The sequence below is a fragment of the Panicum virgatum genome, chromosome 5N (genome assembly GCF_016808335.1).
Source record: "Panicum virgatum strain AP13 chromosome 5N, P.virgatum_v5, whole genome shotgun sequence".
Lineage (NCBI taxonomy): Eukaryota > Viridiplantae > Streptophyta > Magnoliopsida > Poales > Poaceae > Panicum > Panicum virgatum.
In genome coordinates this window covers 51,629,974-51,649,930 of record NC_053149.1, presented here as the reverse complement: position 1 = coordinate 51,649,930, position 19,957 = coordinate 51,629,974, and the positions used below count along the sequence as shown (strand labels likewise).

Sequence of the window (19,957 nt, the reverse complement as noted above, 5' to 3'; positions counted from 1 at the left end):
CGCCTTCCAACCCACCGACAGGTGGGCCCATATACTCTGCTCCGTTTCCGGTCCCACACGTCAGTTACGCTGTTCTTCGCCTCGCCGTTTGGCACTGCCGGATTCCGTCCGCGTCTTCGCCGCCCGCACCCCACCTTCTTCCTCCGATTCGATCTCCCCTCGTGCCTGAAGGGAATCGCAGATAAACTGCCGCTTTGGAGTCCGCCAAACGCAAGGCCAACGGCCGTTCGGTTCAGCAAGGAGCCTGCCTAGTGGGAGCGTTGGCACCCGGCGAGATGAAGCACCTGACTGGTGGCAAGAGCGGTGCGGCGGGCCAATCTGTGCCGCGGTTCAGGTGCCAGGAGTGCCACGGCGCGCTTGCCGTCGTCGGGGTCGCCGACAGGCTCCCGGCCTCCGGTACATTTGTCGCTCATCCGAAGATTAGCCATCCCGTTATTTGCCCATCAATTCGAACCGAGCCGATTGCATGATTAAATTCTTTAGATGATATTAGCTTGAGGAATCAGGCACATTTGAATTGTCGATAACTGCACGTGCATTTTTCTAATGGAATACACTAAATTGTAATTGTTTCTAGAAATTGCAGTGGTTATGTTGATTGCGATTGTGACAGGTTTGCAATCTTAGTGAGCTCATGTCATAGGGATTGCAAATTCCACCCACTGAATTGCACGAGGTGGTGGACAAGTTGAGGTCATACAGCTTTAAGTTTTCGTTACTGATTTAACTGGAAATTAGCAAGTACCCACGATCCATCCATCGTGGTGCGAATGTTGCATATTTAAGTTATGTCAACTTGTCAAGCATGCTTCTCGTTGCACTGTTCTTTTGCTTGGTTGTTTGAAATAGAGGTATTCACCCACAATGTAACCTGCATGACCAAATCCAGGATAAGCTGAAAGGCTAATCAGCAAATACTTAGCGTATGACTTGTTTAGGAACGTAGCTATAATTCTTCTGTTGAACTGGGAAAAGAGTTGCTGCCTTGATCTTAAGCCTAAGAATTCTTCATTGTTTTGTTTCGATGATGCTAAAACTGGAATTTCTTGAGCTGCCAAAGTTTAAATGATTTACTCTAGATATCTTCTTTTAAATTGATATAATTTTGTGCCACAGATTTGACCCGACAATCATCATTTAATTTCCTCTCTTTTTCCCCTTTCCTTCGAGCACTACCCATCAAGCTTCTCCACCATGCAAAATATTGGCTCTGACGTTTTGTACCATTAATGGATGCAGGTTTGCATGCATCTGCTGTTCAGGGTTGTAATATGGCTGCAAGCAGGATGAATGATTCTTATGTAGTATTATCGAAGAAGAACAGTTCTAAAGGTCTTGGAATTCCCCCACATCCACAAAGTGCTGCATCCCCACATATTGAACCTAACCAACTAACAAGGCCAATAGAGGACTCGTATATTGTCCTTCCACCTTCTACTGCTTCCATATACAAGACATCTTCCTCTGAAGGAGATGGTGCACAGCTGCTACCACCAAGTTGCTCCTTGGCAGGAAATAATTCTGGTTTTTTCTCTAGTGTTACTGTATTAAAAAGAGCATTCGAGATTGCGACCTCACAAACTCAGGTAGTATTGCTTACTTAAGATGCATCGATATTGATTGTGTGAGTGTTGCTATTGTTGTCATTCATATTTTTCTTTATGTTTGTGCTAATCAGTTATAGCATTATTTTTTGTGCGAATGATCTAATGATCTAACTATCATGTGCAGGTTGAACAGCCACTTTGTGTGGAATGTATGAGAATTCTTTCTGATAAGATGGATTTTGAGATTGAAGATATTAATTCTGATATCAAAGCTTATGAGGCTTGTCTTCAACAACTGGAGCAAGAATCCTACAGCATTCTCAGTGAAACAGATTTTCAGGAGGAGAACCAAAAGGTGACCATGCCTGTTGGCATATATGATTTAATCATAAACTAATTAATGAACTTTAATCCAGAGTTTACTATTTAGTTTGTATACATTATGTGTTCTTTCCACCAGCATTTAAGAAGATGATGCATGATACTGGAAGCTAATTAATGAGGTTAAAGGATGATGAATATGTAGCAGCATTACATGGAAATCAAATTATATCTTTTTTACTATGAAGCTGGCATGAAATGAGAAAGTATGCCTTTTATTGAAATGCATAATAGTGCTCAAGCAGTTAACACTTAATAGCCATATTTAAAAAAAAAATCAAACATAATATATTGGAAGGCATGTCCATGTTACCAACCTTATTGCAGAAGCTACAAGATTTGTTTGTTGGTATGTGTAAGCTGTAACACTCTGTAAATTCCATTTGTATTCTTTGCTGCAATTCAGATTGAGGAAGAAGAAAAGAAACTTAAAGCTGATATTGAAGAGGCTGAAAAGCAATATTCAGAAGTTAGTTCTGAGATGAAAGATCTTGAAACAAAATATAAACAATTTGAGGAATTGGAAGAGCGGTTAGCATTTGTTCTCCTTCCCATTTTTATTTCTGGCATCCTCTTGTTATTAGTTTTAAAGTTTGTCTACAGGCTGCATTGTCTTGAACCATTTTTTTTATTTATTTGGCGCTGACAGTAGGCTCTCCATCTCTTGGTCATGCTTGCAATAGTTCCTATTTTTCCTGCTCTCCTTTGTTTCTTTTCTGGAAATAAGAGGTTGAGCAATATTGCACCCACTTCTTCAGAGAAAAAAGCAAATACTTTGCTGCTACTTTATAACTAAATAAAATGTTCCATATAAGTTGGCATAAAAGATACCACCACTGGAAAATTGTTATCACAGGAACATCATTTCGCTAATTGCCACAACAATTATGCAGTTGTTTACACAGTCTGAGTGTTTGGTTGGCCCATGTTGTTTATAAAACTTCAATTGCTAAGCAAAGCTTATGTGTCATATTTTTGGCAGGTATTGGCAAGAATTCAACAGCTTTCAGCTTCAGCTGACATCTAATCAGGTATGCTTATACTTGTCAGAATAGCAGTGCACTGACCTAGTGTTGACTTACATCAAAATGTGTTGAAACCTTACATGAAATGTATAGACAATTAGACATCCATTCTATTCCATGTTAGTCAGAAGTTCACAGTTTACTGAATCTATGTTAATTTTGTGATCATATATTTCTTTCATCCCAACAATTGCATACTAAAGGTCTAAAGCCAATAATTTTTGTGCAATGTGTGTAGTTCCTGCATTGTTATCTTTCGTAGTGCCTTGTTTGCAAATAGCAGCACAAATCATGATTCCTTATCTATATGCATGTTTTCTTATAGTTGACTTGTTTTCCATCATTTTCTTCTGTCACTGATAGTTTGCTACCTGAAAAATTGTCACTTCATCATTCAGGAAGAAAGAGATGCCATTTCAGCAAAAATAGAAGTTTCTCGAGCCCATCTGGAAATGTTAAAGCATACAAATATTTTGAATGATGTATTCTATATTTCACAGTATGGAGTATTCGGAACAATAAATAACCTCCGACTTGGACACACTCATGTGGTAGGTATCCCAATTGCAAAATGTAAAGATAAGACATTGATTTACTACATTCTATTTGAGGCACACTTTGAATACAGCTATGTCACTCTTATCTTAGGTTGAGTGGGATGAGATAAATGCTGCTTGGGGTCAGGCTGCACTTCTGTTGCATACCATGGCTCAGTATTACACCCCGAAATTTCAGTATCCTTGGCACATGACAGTTTTATATTTAAGTTTATGTAGCTGTTATTCATTGAGAAGTATATCCAAATGATTGGCCTATATGCCACCTGCTTCAGTGCATTTTACTAGGTTGACCATGTCGATCGTGTTTGGTTTTTTCTGGTCATTTTGATGCATATACCTTGTTGGTGTATGTGTGAGTGGCCTTATGGCCCATGTATAGAGGCCCATCTAGAGGCCTATGTATAGGTTCCATATTACCCACCCTTCTAGGGTTGGAGGAATAGACACAATTATTCTCTCCAATATGGTATCATTAGCCTAGGGTTTCTCTTCTCTCTCCCTCCCATCTCAGCCGCCAGCTGCAGCAGCCGCCGCCGCCCTTGCCGCGCTGGCGCCCCTGCCCGCGGCCGCAGAGGCGCGGAGGACGCGCAGGGGGCCGATCCGGCTCCGGATCCGCCCGTGCAGGGTCCCCTGCAGGGGCCGCCTCCTCCGCCCGTGCAGGGCCTCCTGCAGGGTGCGCCGCCTGCGCAGGGGCCCGTGCCGGTGCCGCCCGCACTGGTGCAGCCCGCCGCCGCCGCTACAGCTGGCGCGGGGGACGTCGCCGCTGCTGCCGCCGCCGCCGCCCACCGTGCCGCCGTCGCTGCCGGCAAGCAGCCTGCCGCCGACGCCGCCCTTCCTGCGATCCTCCCCACACCCGCTCCCGCGTGGTCCGGTCTCGGGATGGCGCCCGCGGATGCGCCGCTCGCCGCCGCTCTCCGAGGGCAGCAGGCCGACGCCGCTCTCGCAGCGGCCCTCCTCGCCGCCAAGTCGGAGGCTTCGGCGGCCCAGGAGCGGGTTCGCGTGGCTGCCCTCGCTTGGGAGCGCGAGCGCGCCACGGCCGATGCTCTCGTCCTCTGGGTCGCCGAGGCGGAGCACTGCTTCCGCATCTCCTCCGGCCAGTTGCCCGTCGTCCCCGAGCACGGTGCCTCTTCCTCTCACCAGGCCCCGCCCGCTGGATCTGGACCCCGGCACGACCCGACCGACCCCATGGTCGCCCAGCTCCACCTCCAGGCCGCCGGCGTCCAGAACATAAGGGCCCTGGTCACCGCCCTCCTCGACCCCACGTCCTCCTCCTACGGACGCTGGCGGGACCAGGTCCTCCTCACCCTCCGCCGCTACGCCCTCGACGACCACGCCCTCGTCGACTCGCCAATCGAGGCGCGGGACGTGGTGTGGCTGTGCCTCGACAGCGTCGCCATGTCCTAGATCTTTGGGACCATCTCCCTAGATCTTCAGGACCTCGTCAGGACCCACGGCGGCACCGCGCGACAGGCCTGGCTGGCGCTAGAGGGGCAGTTCCTCGGTAACGCCGAGTTCCGCGCTCTCCAGCTCGACGCCAGCTTCCGCACCTTCGTGCAGGGGGACCTCTCCGTCGGTGAGTTCTGCCGACGGATGAAGGGCATGGCTGATGCTCTTCACGACCTCGGGTGTCCGGTGTGCGATCGGGTCTTGGTGCTCAATGTCGTGCGAGGCCTGAGCAGCACCTATGACTACCTGAAGACATGGATCACCCGCCAGATGCCCTTCTCCTCCTTCCTGCAGGTCCGGGACGACCTCGCCCTCGTGGAGATCACCAGGGGTCTCGCGCTCGGATCGTCCTCGTCCACCCCCACCGCGCTCGTTGCTGCTCCACCGGCTTCCTCCGCCGCTCCTGCCACCTCCCTCCTTGGTGTTGCTCCCGCCGGGCAGACTGGAGGTGGGGGAGGAGCGGGCATGGACGTCGTCAGCGGGGGGGACGGGGTGGCGGTGGTACTGGTGGCCCTGCTTCTGGGGGTACCGGTACCGGTGGGGGCTGTCGGGGCGTGCCGACTCCGGCTCCGGCTCCCGCTCCCGCCCCTGCCCTTGGAGGTACGCCCTGGCCATCCTTCAGCAACCCATGGTCAGGGCGCATCTCGATGTGGCCCTTCCAGGGTCCGGGGGGTGGGCCTTGTCCTCAGCTCCAGCCGGCGGCCATGTTCAATGTTGCGGCTCCCCTCTTCGCGCCGTCCTGGACCCCGCCCGCTCAGCCCAGCCAGCAGCCGACCTGGCTTGGGGGGTGGGACCAGGCTGCTCTGACGCAGTCCTTCAACACCATGGGACTGACGCCGCCGATCAGCACCGAGTGGATCGCCGACTCGGGTGCATCCTTCCACACCATCCCAGATGCCGGTATCCTCTCCTCTGTCCGACCCCCACACCCCTCTTGTTCTTCTTCCATCATGGTTGGTGATGGGTCTTGTCTTCCTGTCACCACCGTGGGTTCTGCTCCTGGCTCTTTTCGTCTTCCCAATGTCCTTGTTGCTCCTCAGATGGTTCACAACCTTCTTTCCATTCGCCAGTTTACTGCTGACAATTCTTGTTCCATTGAATTTGACTCTTCTGGTCTTACTGTGAAGGATTCGGCTTCCCGGCGTCCGCTTCTCCGATGTGACAGCTCGGGCCCCTTTACACCCTTCGACTTCCTGCTTCCGCTGCTCCGCGTTCGACTTCTTCTTCGTCTGCTGCTTTTGCCGTGACGCCGTCTTCCACCACCTGCCACCGCCGGCTTGGTCACCCCGGCCGCGACGTTTTGGCTCATCTTAGTCGTAGTACCGATGTTCCATGTACTAGGACTCCTTCTGAGCACCTTTGTCATGCGTGTCAGTTAGGTCATCATGTCAGACTTCTTTTTTCTTCGTCTTCTTCGCATGCTGCGCATGACTTCGATCTTGTTCACTGTGATCTGTGGACATCTCCTGTACTCAGTATGTCGGGTTATAAATATTATCTGGTGGTGGTTGATGATTTTTCTCATTATTCTTGGACTTTTCCTTTGCGCGCCAAGTCTGAGACCTTCCCCACCCTCCTCCACTTTTTTGCCTGGGTGTCCACTCAGTTCGGCCTCACCATTAAGGCCGTCCAGTGTGACAACGGGCGTGAGTTCGATAACTCCACCTCCCGTTCCTTCTTCCTCTCTCGGGGTGTTCAACTGCGTATGTCTTGTTCGTATACCTCTCCTCAGAACGGCAAGGCTGAGCGGATGATTCACACGACGAACGATGTCGTGCGCACCCTTCTGATCCAGGCCTCTCTGCCCCCACGCTTCTGGGCTGAGAGCCTCCACACCGCCACCTACTTGCTTAACCGTCTTCCGTCCACTGCTTCTCCTGCTCCCACTCCACACCACGCTCTTTTCGGTACCCCTCCTCGCTACGACCACCTTCGGGTCTTCGGGTGTGCATGTTACCCTAACATCTCCTCCACTGCTTCTCACAAGCTGGCGTCCCGCTCGACTCGTTGTGTGTTTTTTGGTTACTCCTCTGACCACAAGGGGTACCGATGCTTTGACCTCACCTCTCGCCGCGTCCTGATCTCCCGACACGTCATGTTTGACGAGTCGGATTTCCCCTACTCCACTTCCTCCACACCTTCTCTTGACCCCGAGCTGGAGTCGCTGTTTTCGACTGACCCGGTGGTTCAGCCACCTTTACCTGTCTATCCTTTCCCTGCAGGTTTTCCCGGTGCACGCTTCCGGTGATCCCTGCTGCGCCCAGTGCGGCCCCGGTGCCCGCTGTCGCGCCACGCGCGGCCCCAGGTCCTCCTGTCGTGCCGTGCGCGGACACGGGATCCCCTGCTGTGCCTCGCGCGGCCCCGGTGCCTCCCCCTGCACCTGCGCGGTACGCTCAGCCGGTGCAGGTGTACCAGCGTCGTTCGGCGCCTGAACCGGCGCCGCCGCGGTACGCTCAGCCGGTGCAGGTGTACCGGCGTCGTTTGGCACCGACACCGCCGCCTCCGCCGCCTCACTCTCGTGTCGAGCCGGCGGTGTACCACCCGCCAGTCGTCCATCGGGATCCTCGACATATCCATCCCATGGTGACTCGGCGGATGGCGTCTCAGGCCGCGACTCTCTCCGCCACTGAGGGTGAGCCGCGGATCTCTCCGGTACCCTCCTCTGTCCGCGACGCCCTAGCGGATCCTCATTGGCGTAGCGCGATGGAAGAGGAGTGCGCGGCTCTTCTTGCTAACCAGACGTGAGACCTCGTGCCGCGTCCGTCTAGTTGCAATGTGGTCACAGGCAAGTGGATCTGGACGCATAAGCGTCGGGCTGACGGCACTCTGGAGCGCTACAAGGCTCGCTGGGTTCTCCGGGGTTTCACCCAGCGGCCTGGTGTGGACTATGATGAGACCTTCAATTCAGTGGTGAAGCCTGCTACTATGTGCACGGTCCTCTCGCTTGCGCTCTCTCGCTCTTGGCCTGTGCACCAGCTGTATGTGAAGAATATGTTTCGTCATGGCACTCTGTCAAAGACAGTCTACTGCTCTCAGTCAGCGGGATTTGTGGACTTCAGTCGTCCAGACATGGTCTGCCGGCTCAACAAGTCTCTCTATGGTCGGAAGCAGGCTCATCGGGTTTGGTATTCTCGGTTCGCCACATTCTTGCTGACATTGGGGTTCACCGAGGCAAGTCTGATACATCTCTCTTCATCTAGCGCCGTGGGGATGAGACTGCCTATCTGCTGCTCTATGTCGATGACATTGTGCTTACAACTTCCAGTCAGCAGTTGCTTCAGCGCGTCATTTCCTCTCTGCAGCAGGAGTTTGCTATGAAGGATCTTGGCCAGTTCCACCACTTCTTGGGCGTCACTGTTGAGCCTTGCTCGTCTGGCCTCCTTCTTCACCAGCGTCAGTATGCCCTCGATATTCTGGAGCGGGCTGGGATGACTGATTGCAAACCCTGCTCCACTCCTGTCGACACTCAGGCGAAGCTGTCTGCTGATCTGGGGGATCCTGTGACTGATCCTACTACCTACCGGAGTCTGGCAGGTGTCTTGCAGTACCTCACCTTCACCAGGCCGGATCTCACCTACGTTGTTCAGCAGGTCTGTCTCCATATGCATGATCCCCAGGAGTCACACCTTGCTGCGCTGAAGCGTCTCCTCCGCTACGTCCGTGGCACTGTGGACCTCGGCCTGGTCCTTCACCGCTCGTCCTCTGCTGAGCTGGTTGTCTACACCGACGCTGATTGGGCTGGCTGTCCGGACACTCGCCGCTCCACTTCCGGCTACGCCGTCTTCCTGGGCGACAACCTGGTCTCCTGGTCGTCCAAGCGGCAGCCGGTTGTCTCCCGCTCCAGTGCCGAGGCGGAGTACCGGGCTGTTGCTAACGGCGTGGCGGAGGCGCCCTGGCTACGACAGCTCTTGGCGGAGCTCCACAGTCCGCTCGCCAAGAGCACGCTCGTCTACTGCGACAACGTCTGCACCGTGTATCTCTCCACCAACCCCGTTCAGCATCAGCGGACGAAGCATGTGAAGATCGATTTGCACTTCGTTCGCGACAGGGTCGCTATCGGCGATGTTCGGGTCCTCCATGTCCCGACCACCTCCCAGTTTGCTGACATCTTCACCAAGAGTCTCCTCTCCTCGACTTTCTCGGAGTTTCGTTTCAGTCTCAACGTAGCAGGTGGCTAGTTGTGGCTGCGGGGGGTGTTTGCCCTATGTGTGCTTTCTTTATTGTCCAGTCTTGAACACCGCTGCGCCGGTAGTTCAGACTGCGGGGGGTGTTGGTGTATGTGTGAGTGGCCTTATGGCCCATGTATAGAGGCTCATCTAGAGGCCCATGTATAGGTTCTATATTACCCACCCTTCTATGGTTGGAGGAATAGACACAATTATTCTCTCCAATATACCAAATTATATTTTGGCTCAGAGAAGCTATGTCCAGCAGCCATCTTCTCTGTTTGTTAGGAGTGCATGCCGAAATATATTTTAGCTCTAATAACCTCAGTCCAGCAGCCGTCTCCTCTGCTATTAGGGGTGTGTTACTGCCAATGACAGTAGTGAAATAGTATGTGTGTTAAAGGTATTCCTATGTTTGGTTCACAGACTAACTTGTCATCCCTTTGTCATGCCACAGTTGGTTGATTGCTACATCTGTCTGTGTGTTTGGTTTACTAGCCACATTTCGTTAGCCCCCTAGGCCCATGTGTCAAACACTTAGTTTTTTTTACTAACTTTGCCACACTTGTGGCTAGGAATATGTCGAACACACATTACCGCACCTATTTGGTTCATGTCCATAGATTGCCACAGTTATCTTGCCACCATAATTTTGTAGCAGCAAATTGGTCCCAAATGCATCGTGGTGAGGAGAAATTTGGCAAGCCAATGTGTGGGCAGTTAACTAAACATATGCCAAGGCTGGTCAAACTTGGCTGCTTAATGTGTAGGTAGTAATCTGGCAACTGGCACGAACAGAAAAGATGGTGCTGGGTGGTGGTGTCAATACATCTTGTAGCTTGCTAGGTGACCACTGGGCATTTTTTGTGTCTATTTTTCTCTCTCGGCAGCATTAGCATTATAAGTACAGTTTTTTTTATCGCTAAGTAAGTTGCATGTTTTGCTTTATTGATTATATTTAGATGGCAAAAGTTTACTTAGCATGCTACAAATTGTTATACAGATAAATTATGCTTTTGAGTTCCTCAATGTTTGCATAGATACAGGATCAAGATTCATGCTGTGGGAAGCTATCCAAGAATCACGGACATCAATAACAAAACACATAAACTGTAAGCTTTCTGCTGGCAAATGTACTCTTTGTGTTTGCCCCTTTCTATATGGTTTTGCTTCAATTTTCCTCAATCGTCACTTTTCTATGGTTCATAATAAATCGGAAAAAGTCCATTTAACACCTGGAACAATTTTGATCCTCTGAACAATTTTTCAACTCTTTTTACTCCCCCTAAACTATCTAAATTGGCCCAATCTCGTTTTCATTTGTCCCTGGACAAATTCAGTTTTGAGTTCAAATTTTGTGCGGTGACAGATGACATCATAGTCTATGTCCATTGTCCAAAAAAAACTTTGTGTAATTTTCATGTCTCCTACTCTCCATGGTTAAACTAGTAAAATGGTCTTTTTCCTAGTAAATTTGTTTGATATCTGATTAACAAACCTTCGTATTTAGTAATACATATAGGCAAATATGTTTGTTTTTATTGAGGCGAGATAGTGATTGTCAATTGTTTCTTGGCTTGGGCATCAGATCAACATGAAAAAGTCTTTTAAGTAATAATGAAGTGGTGTAGTACCCTTAAAATTTAACCTCATATGAAAACTACGTTAGAAGGAACCAAGTATTCTTCTATTTGTTGCAAAATGGCTTTGGTCTTTTTCTGCATTTTCTGTTCACCTTGAATTGGCATGCAAATTTATCATGCTTTGGGTGTGAATGATGTTCAGGTTTGGTCCGGCAAATGTGTTGTTCAGCACCCAATATGATAAGGCCATGACATGGTTTCTGACGTGCCTGCAAGAGTTTGTTGAGTTTGCTGTAAGTTTGGATAAGGAGAAGAATGTTCCACCTGACAAGTCATTGAAGCTCCCCTATAGGTAAGATTTTTTTGGAACACTAGTTTTCTTGTATTATGTAGGCTTACAGATCATGTCATTCACACATCGGAATTTCTCTATTTTATGCTTATGATATCTTCGTTATTTTGCAACTGTGCCTAAAGAAATATTGTCGTGACTGAAGATTCCCATCTGATGTTCAATTTGTTTAACTGCATTGTGGAGTTGTGACCATTAAAATACTGAAATATGGCTTGTATGGTTGTGATATCCATTTGTTTCTTCTGTTCATTCCTACAATTTTCGGTCCAGGGTACATGCAGGACTTTGTTATTTTGCAACAAGCTTGAAAATTAACAAAAAGTAGGAAAATATCTTGTATTGGCATGCAGCTTTGATCACATTGTTGCTCAATAAGATCACCTGGTTTACAGGATTGATGGTGATAAAGTAGGGGACTACAGGGTTGTCCTAGGCGATTTCAATACGAGGGAGAACTCGACCAAGGCGCTGAAGAACATGCTGAACAATTTGAAATATGTTCTGTACTGGTTTATACGCACTACGAGTTTTGCAGTGCCCTCCTGATCATTGCACACGCAGAGCAGAAGATTTGTTTAGCTTGAACAGTTAGATTAGATGGTTTCAGTACAGGCTGAAGTACTGAGCCCTAGGAGCTGATTGTAGCCCCACATAGCGACAACATGACGCATTTGATGTACATAACTATAGCATATATGTATTTTTTAACAACATATCTGTCACTTGTTGCGTGCAAACTGCTCCTGTTCTGCGGAGAAAGCTCAACGCAGTTTGCTACGTGGGGGTACGGCTACTAGGACTATCTAGTGCTAGTCACATGCTGCATCGTTGTGTTTGTTGTGTTTTTCTAAATTCCCTAAGGCATGTTAACTTAGTTCAGAATCTGTTTACCGTAGTTGCAACGGGTTCTGTCATGTCACTGCATGTCTGATGTGTGTTTCATTAACGTTGTATTATGATGTAATTCCTATAGTTTACATTGTGTAATGCAGTTTTTAGTTCTTAATTATTACCGTTATATTTAATGTGTGATTCACATTATTATTCTAGTCTCCCGAAAATGTCCAAAAATATTAAAGGCAAGTTCGAAGATTCACTAGATTGCTTGTGCGTGTGTGGCACCTCGGCGAAGACGTGTTATCTCGGCGACACATATTACAGCGCCGACCCCTAGGGTCTATTTCTGCAAAAAGTTATAAAAAGAGCACATATGTAAAATTATTTCGCGAAAAAAGCTAAATTGCAAAAAATAAGGCCGGCCGCCCCACTGCTGGGCGGCCTGGGGGGCTGGCCGCCCAGCTGCCGGGCGACCGGTCCCCAGGGACCTGTTTGTAATTTTTTTTCGTCTTTTTTTTGCAGATAAGCCCCTGCCGCCCGGCTGCCGAGCGGCCAGGTCCCGGCAGCGGGGTGTGGTATATTTCTGTAAATTTCCAAGTCGAAAATATATTTTTTGTAAAAAACGAAAATACAAAATATAAAAATACAAAAACCGCCCGTGTCAACGATCTCCTGATTTCGACACCGCAAAGGAAATCCACGCCGCGCCCGGTCCGCCCCGCCGTGCCGTGCCGTGCCGTGTACCGCGGCCGGGTCGCGCACGCCGTGGCGCACCAAGCACGCGGATCCTCGGGGTCGGACGTGGGCCTTCTTCGGCCGCTCGCGATAGAGGTCGCGGTCGCGCCCCGCCTTCCGGTACGGTACGGGTGCGCGGGGGTACATATACGGGCGGGCGCGGGCTGGCGGGCGCCGTCGCGAGACTTTGGTTCGAGCTCAGAACTCTTGTGATAAATTCGTCGACCCGCTGCCGGGCCGCGTGGCGCGCACGCACGAGAGAGCGAGAGTCGGAGAGAGGAGGCGGTGGCGGTGGCGGTGGCGGGATCATCGACGATGCAGCACCTGGTGCAGGTGGAGGAGGGGAGGGAGGCGGCGGACGGGGCGCCCTCGGCGGGGCCGACGTACCGATGCGCCGCGGGGGACAAGGGCGCCGCGCCGGGGCTCGACTGCTGCTGGGACATATTCCGGTACGCTTCCGTGATCCTCTACCTCCGCTGCTCTCGCTCTCATCATCCTCCGCGCCGTCGCTCTGCATGTGCATCTCGAGCAGATAGATCTATTATCTCCCCCCTGGGTCCGCAATGCCGGGTTTCAACCTGGAATTCCGGATCACGTTCACCACCGGCATCAGTCGGTTGCGTCGATTCTCTCACAATTACTCTCGCATATCTCCGATCCGCCGGTGACGTGCTTGTGCGCGTGATGCGCCCCCTCTGTGCAGTTTGTCCGTCGAGAAGTGCCCCGGCAACAAGATGCTCGGCCGCCGCGAAATCGTCGACGGGAAGGTTTGTAGCCGCACGCGAGCCTCTCCATCTCTCTCACCACCTGGTGCTTGCTTACGGTTCTCTGTGTTTCCTGTTCCTCCCTGGATTCATTGGCGTCTCCGTCTCTTGCGTAAGGCTGGCAACTACACGTGGCTGACCTACAAGGAGGTTTACGACACCGTGATCAAGGTCGGGGCTGCGATCCGGAGCTGCGGCGTCGGCAAGGTCCAGACCTTTTTATTCGGATTATTGCTCTGCGGCCTTCCATACCGAGAAGCTGGAACCTCGTTGTTCCATACTTCCATTATTCTCTGAATATATATGGTGTGCTGATGGGCTGTTGACATGTCCCATGCCTCATTGTCTGTAGGGTGGCCGGTGCGGCATTTATGGGGCCAACTCGCCTGAGTGGGTTATCAGTATGCAGGTACGTTTATGGCATCAATATCCTAAGCCGAATTACAAGCATCGAGTCCACTTGCTGCTTTGTTCATTAAGATGTTTAGCCTAGAAGAATCAGTAGGCTCATAGCTACAAGCCCTACTTCTACAACTTTCTTGTTCCACCAAAGAAAAAATGGCCACAGCTGTTTCAACTTTTCAGTAGGTTTGAAGTTTATTGGAAAGTCATTCTTCTTTAGTCATAGTTTTAGACTTAATTTGTCAATTACCTGTTTGATCCTTTAATATTGGGAGAGCATGCCTGGAAAACTTTCTGTAAATTTCTTGGATGTCTGGAAAAAAATGCCCCCTATTCTACTGCCTTTCATGAATGTATTTATGCATCTTTTCTTTCTTTGACCATACCAAAAATTTCACGATGATGTCGCTTTATTGTGCAGGCCTGCAATGCCCATGGCGTCTACTGTGTTCCATTGTATGACACGCTTGGTAAGTTTTTCTTGTTCCCGTGGAGCAATGGAAATACTTGACATTCAGGAATCAGGATTATCATGTTTGCATAGCAACTGCCAAATTAAAACATGTGTACGCACACTTACAATGTTCCTGTTTGGTTCATTTGTTAACAATGGCCTGCTGCCATCTGCTGTCCACTTCTATGGCTATAGGTGCCGGGGCAGTAGAATTTGTATTGTGCCATGCAGAGGTACAGATTGCTTTTGTTGAGGAAAAGAAGATTGGGGAGGTATGCTCCTTTACTGTAGCATTTTTATGACTTTTCCACCGTAGTCGGCATAGTAAAAATCATTGCATCTTACAAGTTGCCATTACAGAAATAAGACATGATCTTGTCTCAAATCACACCTATATGTTTGTTTCAAGATCTTTTCCATGACTGAAAATGTTATCTTAGCAATCTACAATCATTATTTTGCATTTTCCTTATAGCCACAAAAGTACATGACAAATGTTATAGTTTTTTTTTCTCGAACACGCAGGAGAGCTGCGTATCAATATATTAAGAAGAAAGAAGGGTATAGCACCCAGTCACCAGTACAAAATGGCCTTTTTTGCTGTTTGATTTATTAGAATAACCCATAGCACAGTTTGCTGTTTGCTCTAACTTGTCTACCCTATCAAGAATGTACTGTACTATGCTTTCAGAGCCCCAGCGCAGCTTTTTGTTTGACCATTTCAAATAATTCATTGTTCTTTTCAGATACTCAAGACATTTCCCAATTCAACCAAATTTTTGAAGAGTAAGTTTGAGAAATTTCTGGCTCTGTGCATACCTATAATATAGTGGATATGACTTACTGATAGTCTTTCATTTTTGTTTGAAGCAATTGTGAGCTTCGGTAAGGTCAATCCCGAACACAAGGAAAAAGTTGAAGAGAATGGCTTATCCATCTACTCGTGGGAACAGTTTCTGCAACTGGTAGGGTTCTCCCTTCCTAACCAAATCGTAGATGAAATAAATGCTTTGTTACAAGTAAACTCTGTTATGTGAAGGCACGTTTTCAGTTTCAAATTTCAACACTACGTATTTTTTAGGGGATATCATTGTGAGAAATATGACTTGATATATCCATTAGAATGATTAACCTTTTCTGTTTTACCAACAGGGAGGTGAAGAGAAGTTTGAACTCCCACCAAAGGAAAAGGATGACATATGCACAATAATGTATACTAGTGGCACAACTGGTGATCCTAAGGGAGTATTAATCTCCAACAAGAGCATCATTACCATTGTTTCAGCAGTAGATGAGTTCCTTAGAATCTCAGGCGAGGAGGTAGGCTACTTATCTATCGTATTTTATTTCAGTGTTGTGTATCCCAACAATGCACTATCTCTTCCTTTTACAAAATCTTATTTTGATCCAACAGCTTCGCGAGGATGATGTTTACATATCTTACCTTCCGCTTGCTCATATCTTTGACCGGGTGATTGAGGAGGTGTTCATTCACCATGGTGCTTCAATTGGATTTTGGCGTGGGGTAAGTATAGGAAACACATGATGTTCTATACTCAATACCTTTCTCAAGTGAATATGATCGCAAGCATTTTATTTCAGGATGTTAAACTCTTGGTTGAAGACATTGGCGAACTCAAACCAACAGTATTCTGCGCTGTTCCACGTGTTCTGGACAGGATTTATGGAGGTACTCTAATTGAATTAAATATTTCTTTTTCCAACAAACCAACTGAGCGCAAAGCAGACACTTGAACTTTCAATTAATCGTATAACACAATCTCTGCCAGTGAGGTGGTGCATGAATTGAATTTTTTTTTACATACCTGTCATCAATCCATTTGTAACATATTCAGTACTGTTATGGTATTCGAACCTCTGTTATCGCCTAGGAGAGGTAAAGATGTACGGGACTCTCTTTTTCTCTCTCTATAATATAAAAATACACAGCTCTTATGTGTGTTCGAGAAAAAACAATGTTGTTCGAACAGTTATACAAATAATGACATTTATTACTTTTGTGATTCAGGATTGCAAGATAAAATCACAACTGGTGGTTTCTTGAAGAAGACCTTGTTCAATGTTGCTTACAAATAGTAAGGCTGTTGTTAGTCTTAATCATCAAGGTATATGTTGGCTAATATAGTGACCAGGCTCTAACTTTAACTCCAAATGATTGTGCAGCAAACAAGGTAATATGTTGAAAGGAAGCAAGCATGACGAGGCTGCTGCAGTGTTTGACAAACTGGTCTTCACCAAGGTACGATGAAATGGCAAGAAGCTAGAATTTTAAAATACAATTTGATTTCTTATCCGTGCTTTTTTACTGACTAGATTTGTTTCTTTGTACCATATATAGGTGAAACGGGGACTAGGTGGCAGGGTTCGGCTGATTCTATCGGGTGCTGCTCCCCTGTCTAGACATGTTGAGGAGTATCTGCGTGTGGTGACATGCTCCCATGTTCTCCAGGGTTATGGTATGCTCGTCAAGACGTCAACAAAATATACATTTCCAAGATTAAATTAAAAAAATTTCTTTATTAAAAACTTTCTCAAAAAAAAGATTAAATTAAAAACATGAACATTCGCCCAAAATCCCTGACATTCTTGATTGCCTATGATTATTTTCTTCCTCTAGGACTCACGGAGACCTGTGCTGGGTCCTTTGTTTCCCTACCGAACAACATGTCCATGCTGGGAACCGTCGGCCCTCCGGTCCCGTACGTCGAAGTACGCCTGGAATCTGTCCCTGAGATGGGGTATGACGCGTTGTCCAGCGAGACGCCTCGTGGGGAGATTTGTATAAGAGGGGACACCCTGTTCTCAGGGTACTACAAGCGAGAGGACCTAACCAAGGAAGTCATGGTCGATGGTTGGTTCCACACAGGTATCAATCTCTCCCCCAGCGTCTGATGGAAGTACGTCCCCGTCCTTTATCAAGAACAAAAAAAAAGGGAATGGGCTGTCCACGTCGGCATCACTGTTCGTTAATGTGTTAAAAGGAGTAGTCCAGAAAAAAAAATGTGGGAAGGGAACAAAACTTTCAGAGCCCTCTTGTCAACAAATTTATGGCTTGCATTCAACTCACGGGGGACCGATAACCGTCTTGAAAGTGACCCTCAATTCAACTTGTCATCAAAAAAACCTTTGAAATTTTTTCACAAATCCAGACTTTTTTCTACAACTTCAATTGTTCACTGTCAAAAGTTGCTATTTACCACAGGAGACATTGGTGAGTGGCAGCCTGATGGGAGCATGAAGATCATCGACCGCAAGAAGAATATCTTCAAGCTCTCGCAGGGAGAGTATGTTGCGGTCGAGAATCTGGAGAACATCTTTGGCCAGACTCCCGGTGTTGATTCGGTACAGCTCAAAACAACCTTCATCGACAACACCTTACTTGAGTTTTCTGCAGCAAATTATTTCAAAACATCCCAAAATTTGTCCACTAATTTCCTACTGGTACGTCCAGGTTTGGGTGTATGGCAACAGCTTCGAATCAAGCCTTGTTGCGGTGGTGAACCCCAATAAGCAGGCTCTGGAGCGATGGGCAGAGTCGAACGGGGTAACTGGAGAGTTTGCTACGATTTGTGAAGACCCGAAAGCCAAAGAGTTCATCTTGGGAGAACTAACCAAGATGGGTAAAGAAAAGAAGGTAAGGAACCTGGACAATTGGAACACATCATCGCCTATGTGGAATGCTGATGGTTGCAATGACATCGGCAGCTTGATCTGACGCATCATTCTGTGTCTTGGCACGACAGCTCAAAGGCTTCGAGCTCATCCGGGCCGTTCATCTGGACCCGGTGCCGTTCGACATGGATCGCGACCTCATTACCCCGACGTACAAGAAGAAGCGGCCGCAGCTGCTGAAATACTACCAGGTACGGCACAACTTCAGTTTCACAATTACAGTTACCACACTTGGACGATCCCCATCCTCGCCAAGCTGACCTTCGTCTGGATTGTGTTCTATTTGTCTGCAGAGCGTCATTGATGGCATGTATCAGAGCATGAAGTAGAAGGCTCTCGTGTCGACTCGTGGCAGCAGGGCACGGGGAATCGAATGGACCTCTAGCTAGCGACGTCAGCAAACTTTGATGTGAATTTGGCGTACATTATGTTACTTGTCATTGAAAAAGCTATACAAATGTTCCGCAAACAAAAAGGAGTTATACACATGATGTTAGCTAAGTTTATTATCTTTTTATCGATTTTCCTCCTGAATTTTGGCGTATACAGTGGAGCTGTTTTGAGACCCGTGTTAGTGTTTCCTTTTTTTTAACGGACAGAGCTTATAAACTAACCAAGCATGTTTACAATCATGGCTTAAAGCTACCGCCTACCGATACGCAGGCTGGAACGCCTTCAGAAATAAAACTAGAAAATAACTTTCTCCTGCCAATCTGTCCTAACTCGTGAGCCATTCCATTTGCACTTCGGTTGCACTAACTTTGAAGCACTGAAATATTCGTAGCATCTTTTTTGCTTCTTCTATGATGAAATAATTGTGGATCAGTTTGGAGTACTACATTGAGAGCTTGTACTGTAGCCAAATAGTCTGATTCCAGTGAGAGGGTTCTGCGGATATGCTTGATTTTTTTGAAGGATTTGCAGGTGCGTTGTTAAGTGAGAAATTTGCGAATTCCCCTTTCTTTTCTTCGCATGGAAGAGAGCCTGAAAACTGGTCCTCGCCTGCCGCCCAGCCCTGCTTCACTTTAGCTCGGTTTAGTTTCCAAAATTTTTCATGCGATACAATAACTTCGAACATTTGATCACTAATTAGAAGTATTAAATATGGATAACCGACAAAACTCATTCCATAACCCTCGGGCAAAATAGCGAGACAAATCTAATGAATCTAATTATGCAATGATTAGACAATGTCGTGCTACAATAAACAACATCTAATTATGGATTAATTAGGCATAATAGATTCGTCTCGCGATTTTCCGTCCATCCATATAATTAGTTTCATAATTAGTCTATGTTGAATACTCCTAATTAGTGTTGTAAAAATTTCCAAAAAAATTTGCCCAAAATTTTTTGGAACTAAACGCGCCAAGCAGTTTCAGTTTCTCAAGGTATGGCTCGCCACGCCAGCCCCACGGTTAACCACTACGGCCCGCTTCAGGAGTAGATCCGTGCGGCCGGTGACGGTTGGTTGGTTAGTTGGCTGGCGAGCAAGGGCGATCGCTTGCCTGTGACCATGCGGCTTCACAGATTTTTTTTTTTTGAACGAACGGCACTCGACGAGTGCGTTTCTATTGATATAGCAGAAAATACAAGACTACGGCCCTGGGAGGCCATAGGCAGGGAAACCGAAAAGAAAAGGAAAGAAAAAAAACAACTAAACTCACCCGGTTGGATTGGGACATCAACGCGGGGTACCACACATATCCACCCATCGGCGTCAGCCCCACACATGAAGACGACAGCGGAGAGAAACGAACCGCAACTCCAAACCACGTACCGCACCCTTGCAGTCACCGAGACTCCGACGTGATCCGGCGCTAGCGAAGGATCAATGGAGGCAGACGCCTTCTTGGGCGTTGCAACCAAGCAGGACCTAACTGACGGAATGAGAAATACCGAGTCCGAGCAAACCAAACGCGCGGGCGCCTCGCCGCATCCGCCGTTGGACGCCTCCTCTCTCGTGCGCGGGGGCCTCGCCAATCCCGCCACAACTCCATGCTCGAACT

General features: G+C 47.9%; 2 protein-coding genes across 3 annotated transcripts; both read left to right on the top strand.

The window, feature by feature from the left end:
- Nucleotides 1-96: 96 nt before the first annotated feature.
- Nucleotides 97-11,863, top strand: LOC120675266 (beclin-1-like protein). The gene is made up of 10 exons (XM_039956384.1): nt 97-396; nt 1,240-1,586; nt 1,732-1,902; nt 2,335-2,459; nt 2,911-2,959; nt 3,352-3,504; nt 3,602-3,687; nt 10,166-10,237; nt 10,911-11,060; nt 11,456-11,863. The coding sequence occupies exons 1-10, from the start codon at nt 276-278 to the stop codon at nt 11,607-11,609; spliced, it is 1,428 nt and encodes a 475-aa protein (XP_039812318.1). The 5' UTR covers nt 97-275; the 3' UTR covers nt 11,610-11,863.
- Nucleotides 11,864-12,823: 960 nt separating this feature from the next.
- On the top strand, nt 12,824-18,513 carry LOC120675264 (long chain acyl-CoA synthetase 4-like). 2 transcript variants are annotated; one of them, XM_039956382.1, is made up of 19 exons: nt 12,824-13,084; nt 13,339-13,402; nt 13,517-13,606; nt 13,752-13,808; nt 14,223-14,271; nt 14,451-14,527; nt 15,002-15,041; nt 15,126-15,220; nt 15,408-15,575; nt 15,670-15,780; nt 15,858-15,945; nt 16,285-16,351; nt 16,440-16,515; nt 16,615-16,732; nt 16,894-17,142; nt 17,479-17,618; nt 17,728-17,910; nt 18,020-18,139; nt 18,242-18,467. In XM_039956382.1, the coding sequence occupies exons 1-19, from the start codon at nt 12,951-12,953 to the stop codon at nt 18,275-18,277; spliced, it is 1,962 nt and encodes a 653-aa protein (XP_039812316.1). In that variant the 5' UTR covers nt 12,824-12,950; the 3' UTR covers nt 18,278-18,467. The 2 variants fall into 2 exon arrangements, with proteins under 2 accessions (XP_039812316.1, XP_039812315.1); XM_039956381.1 differs by having other exon boundaries at nt 12,832-13,084; nt 13,339-13,606; nt 18,242-18,513.
- Nucleotides 18,514-19,957: the final 1,444 nt, after the last annotated feature.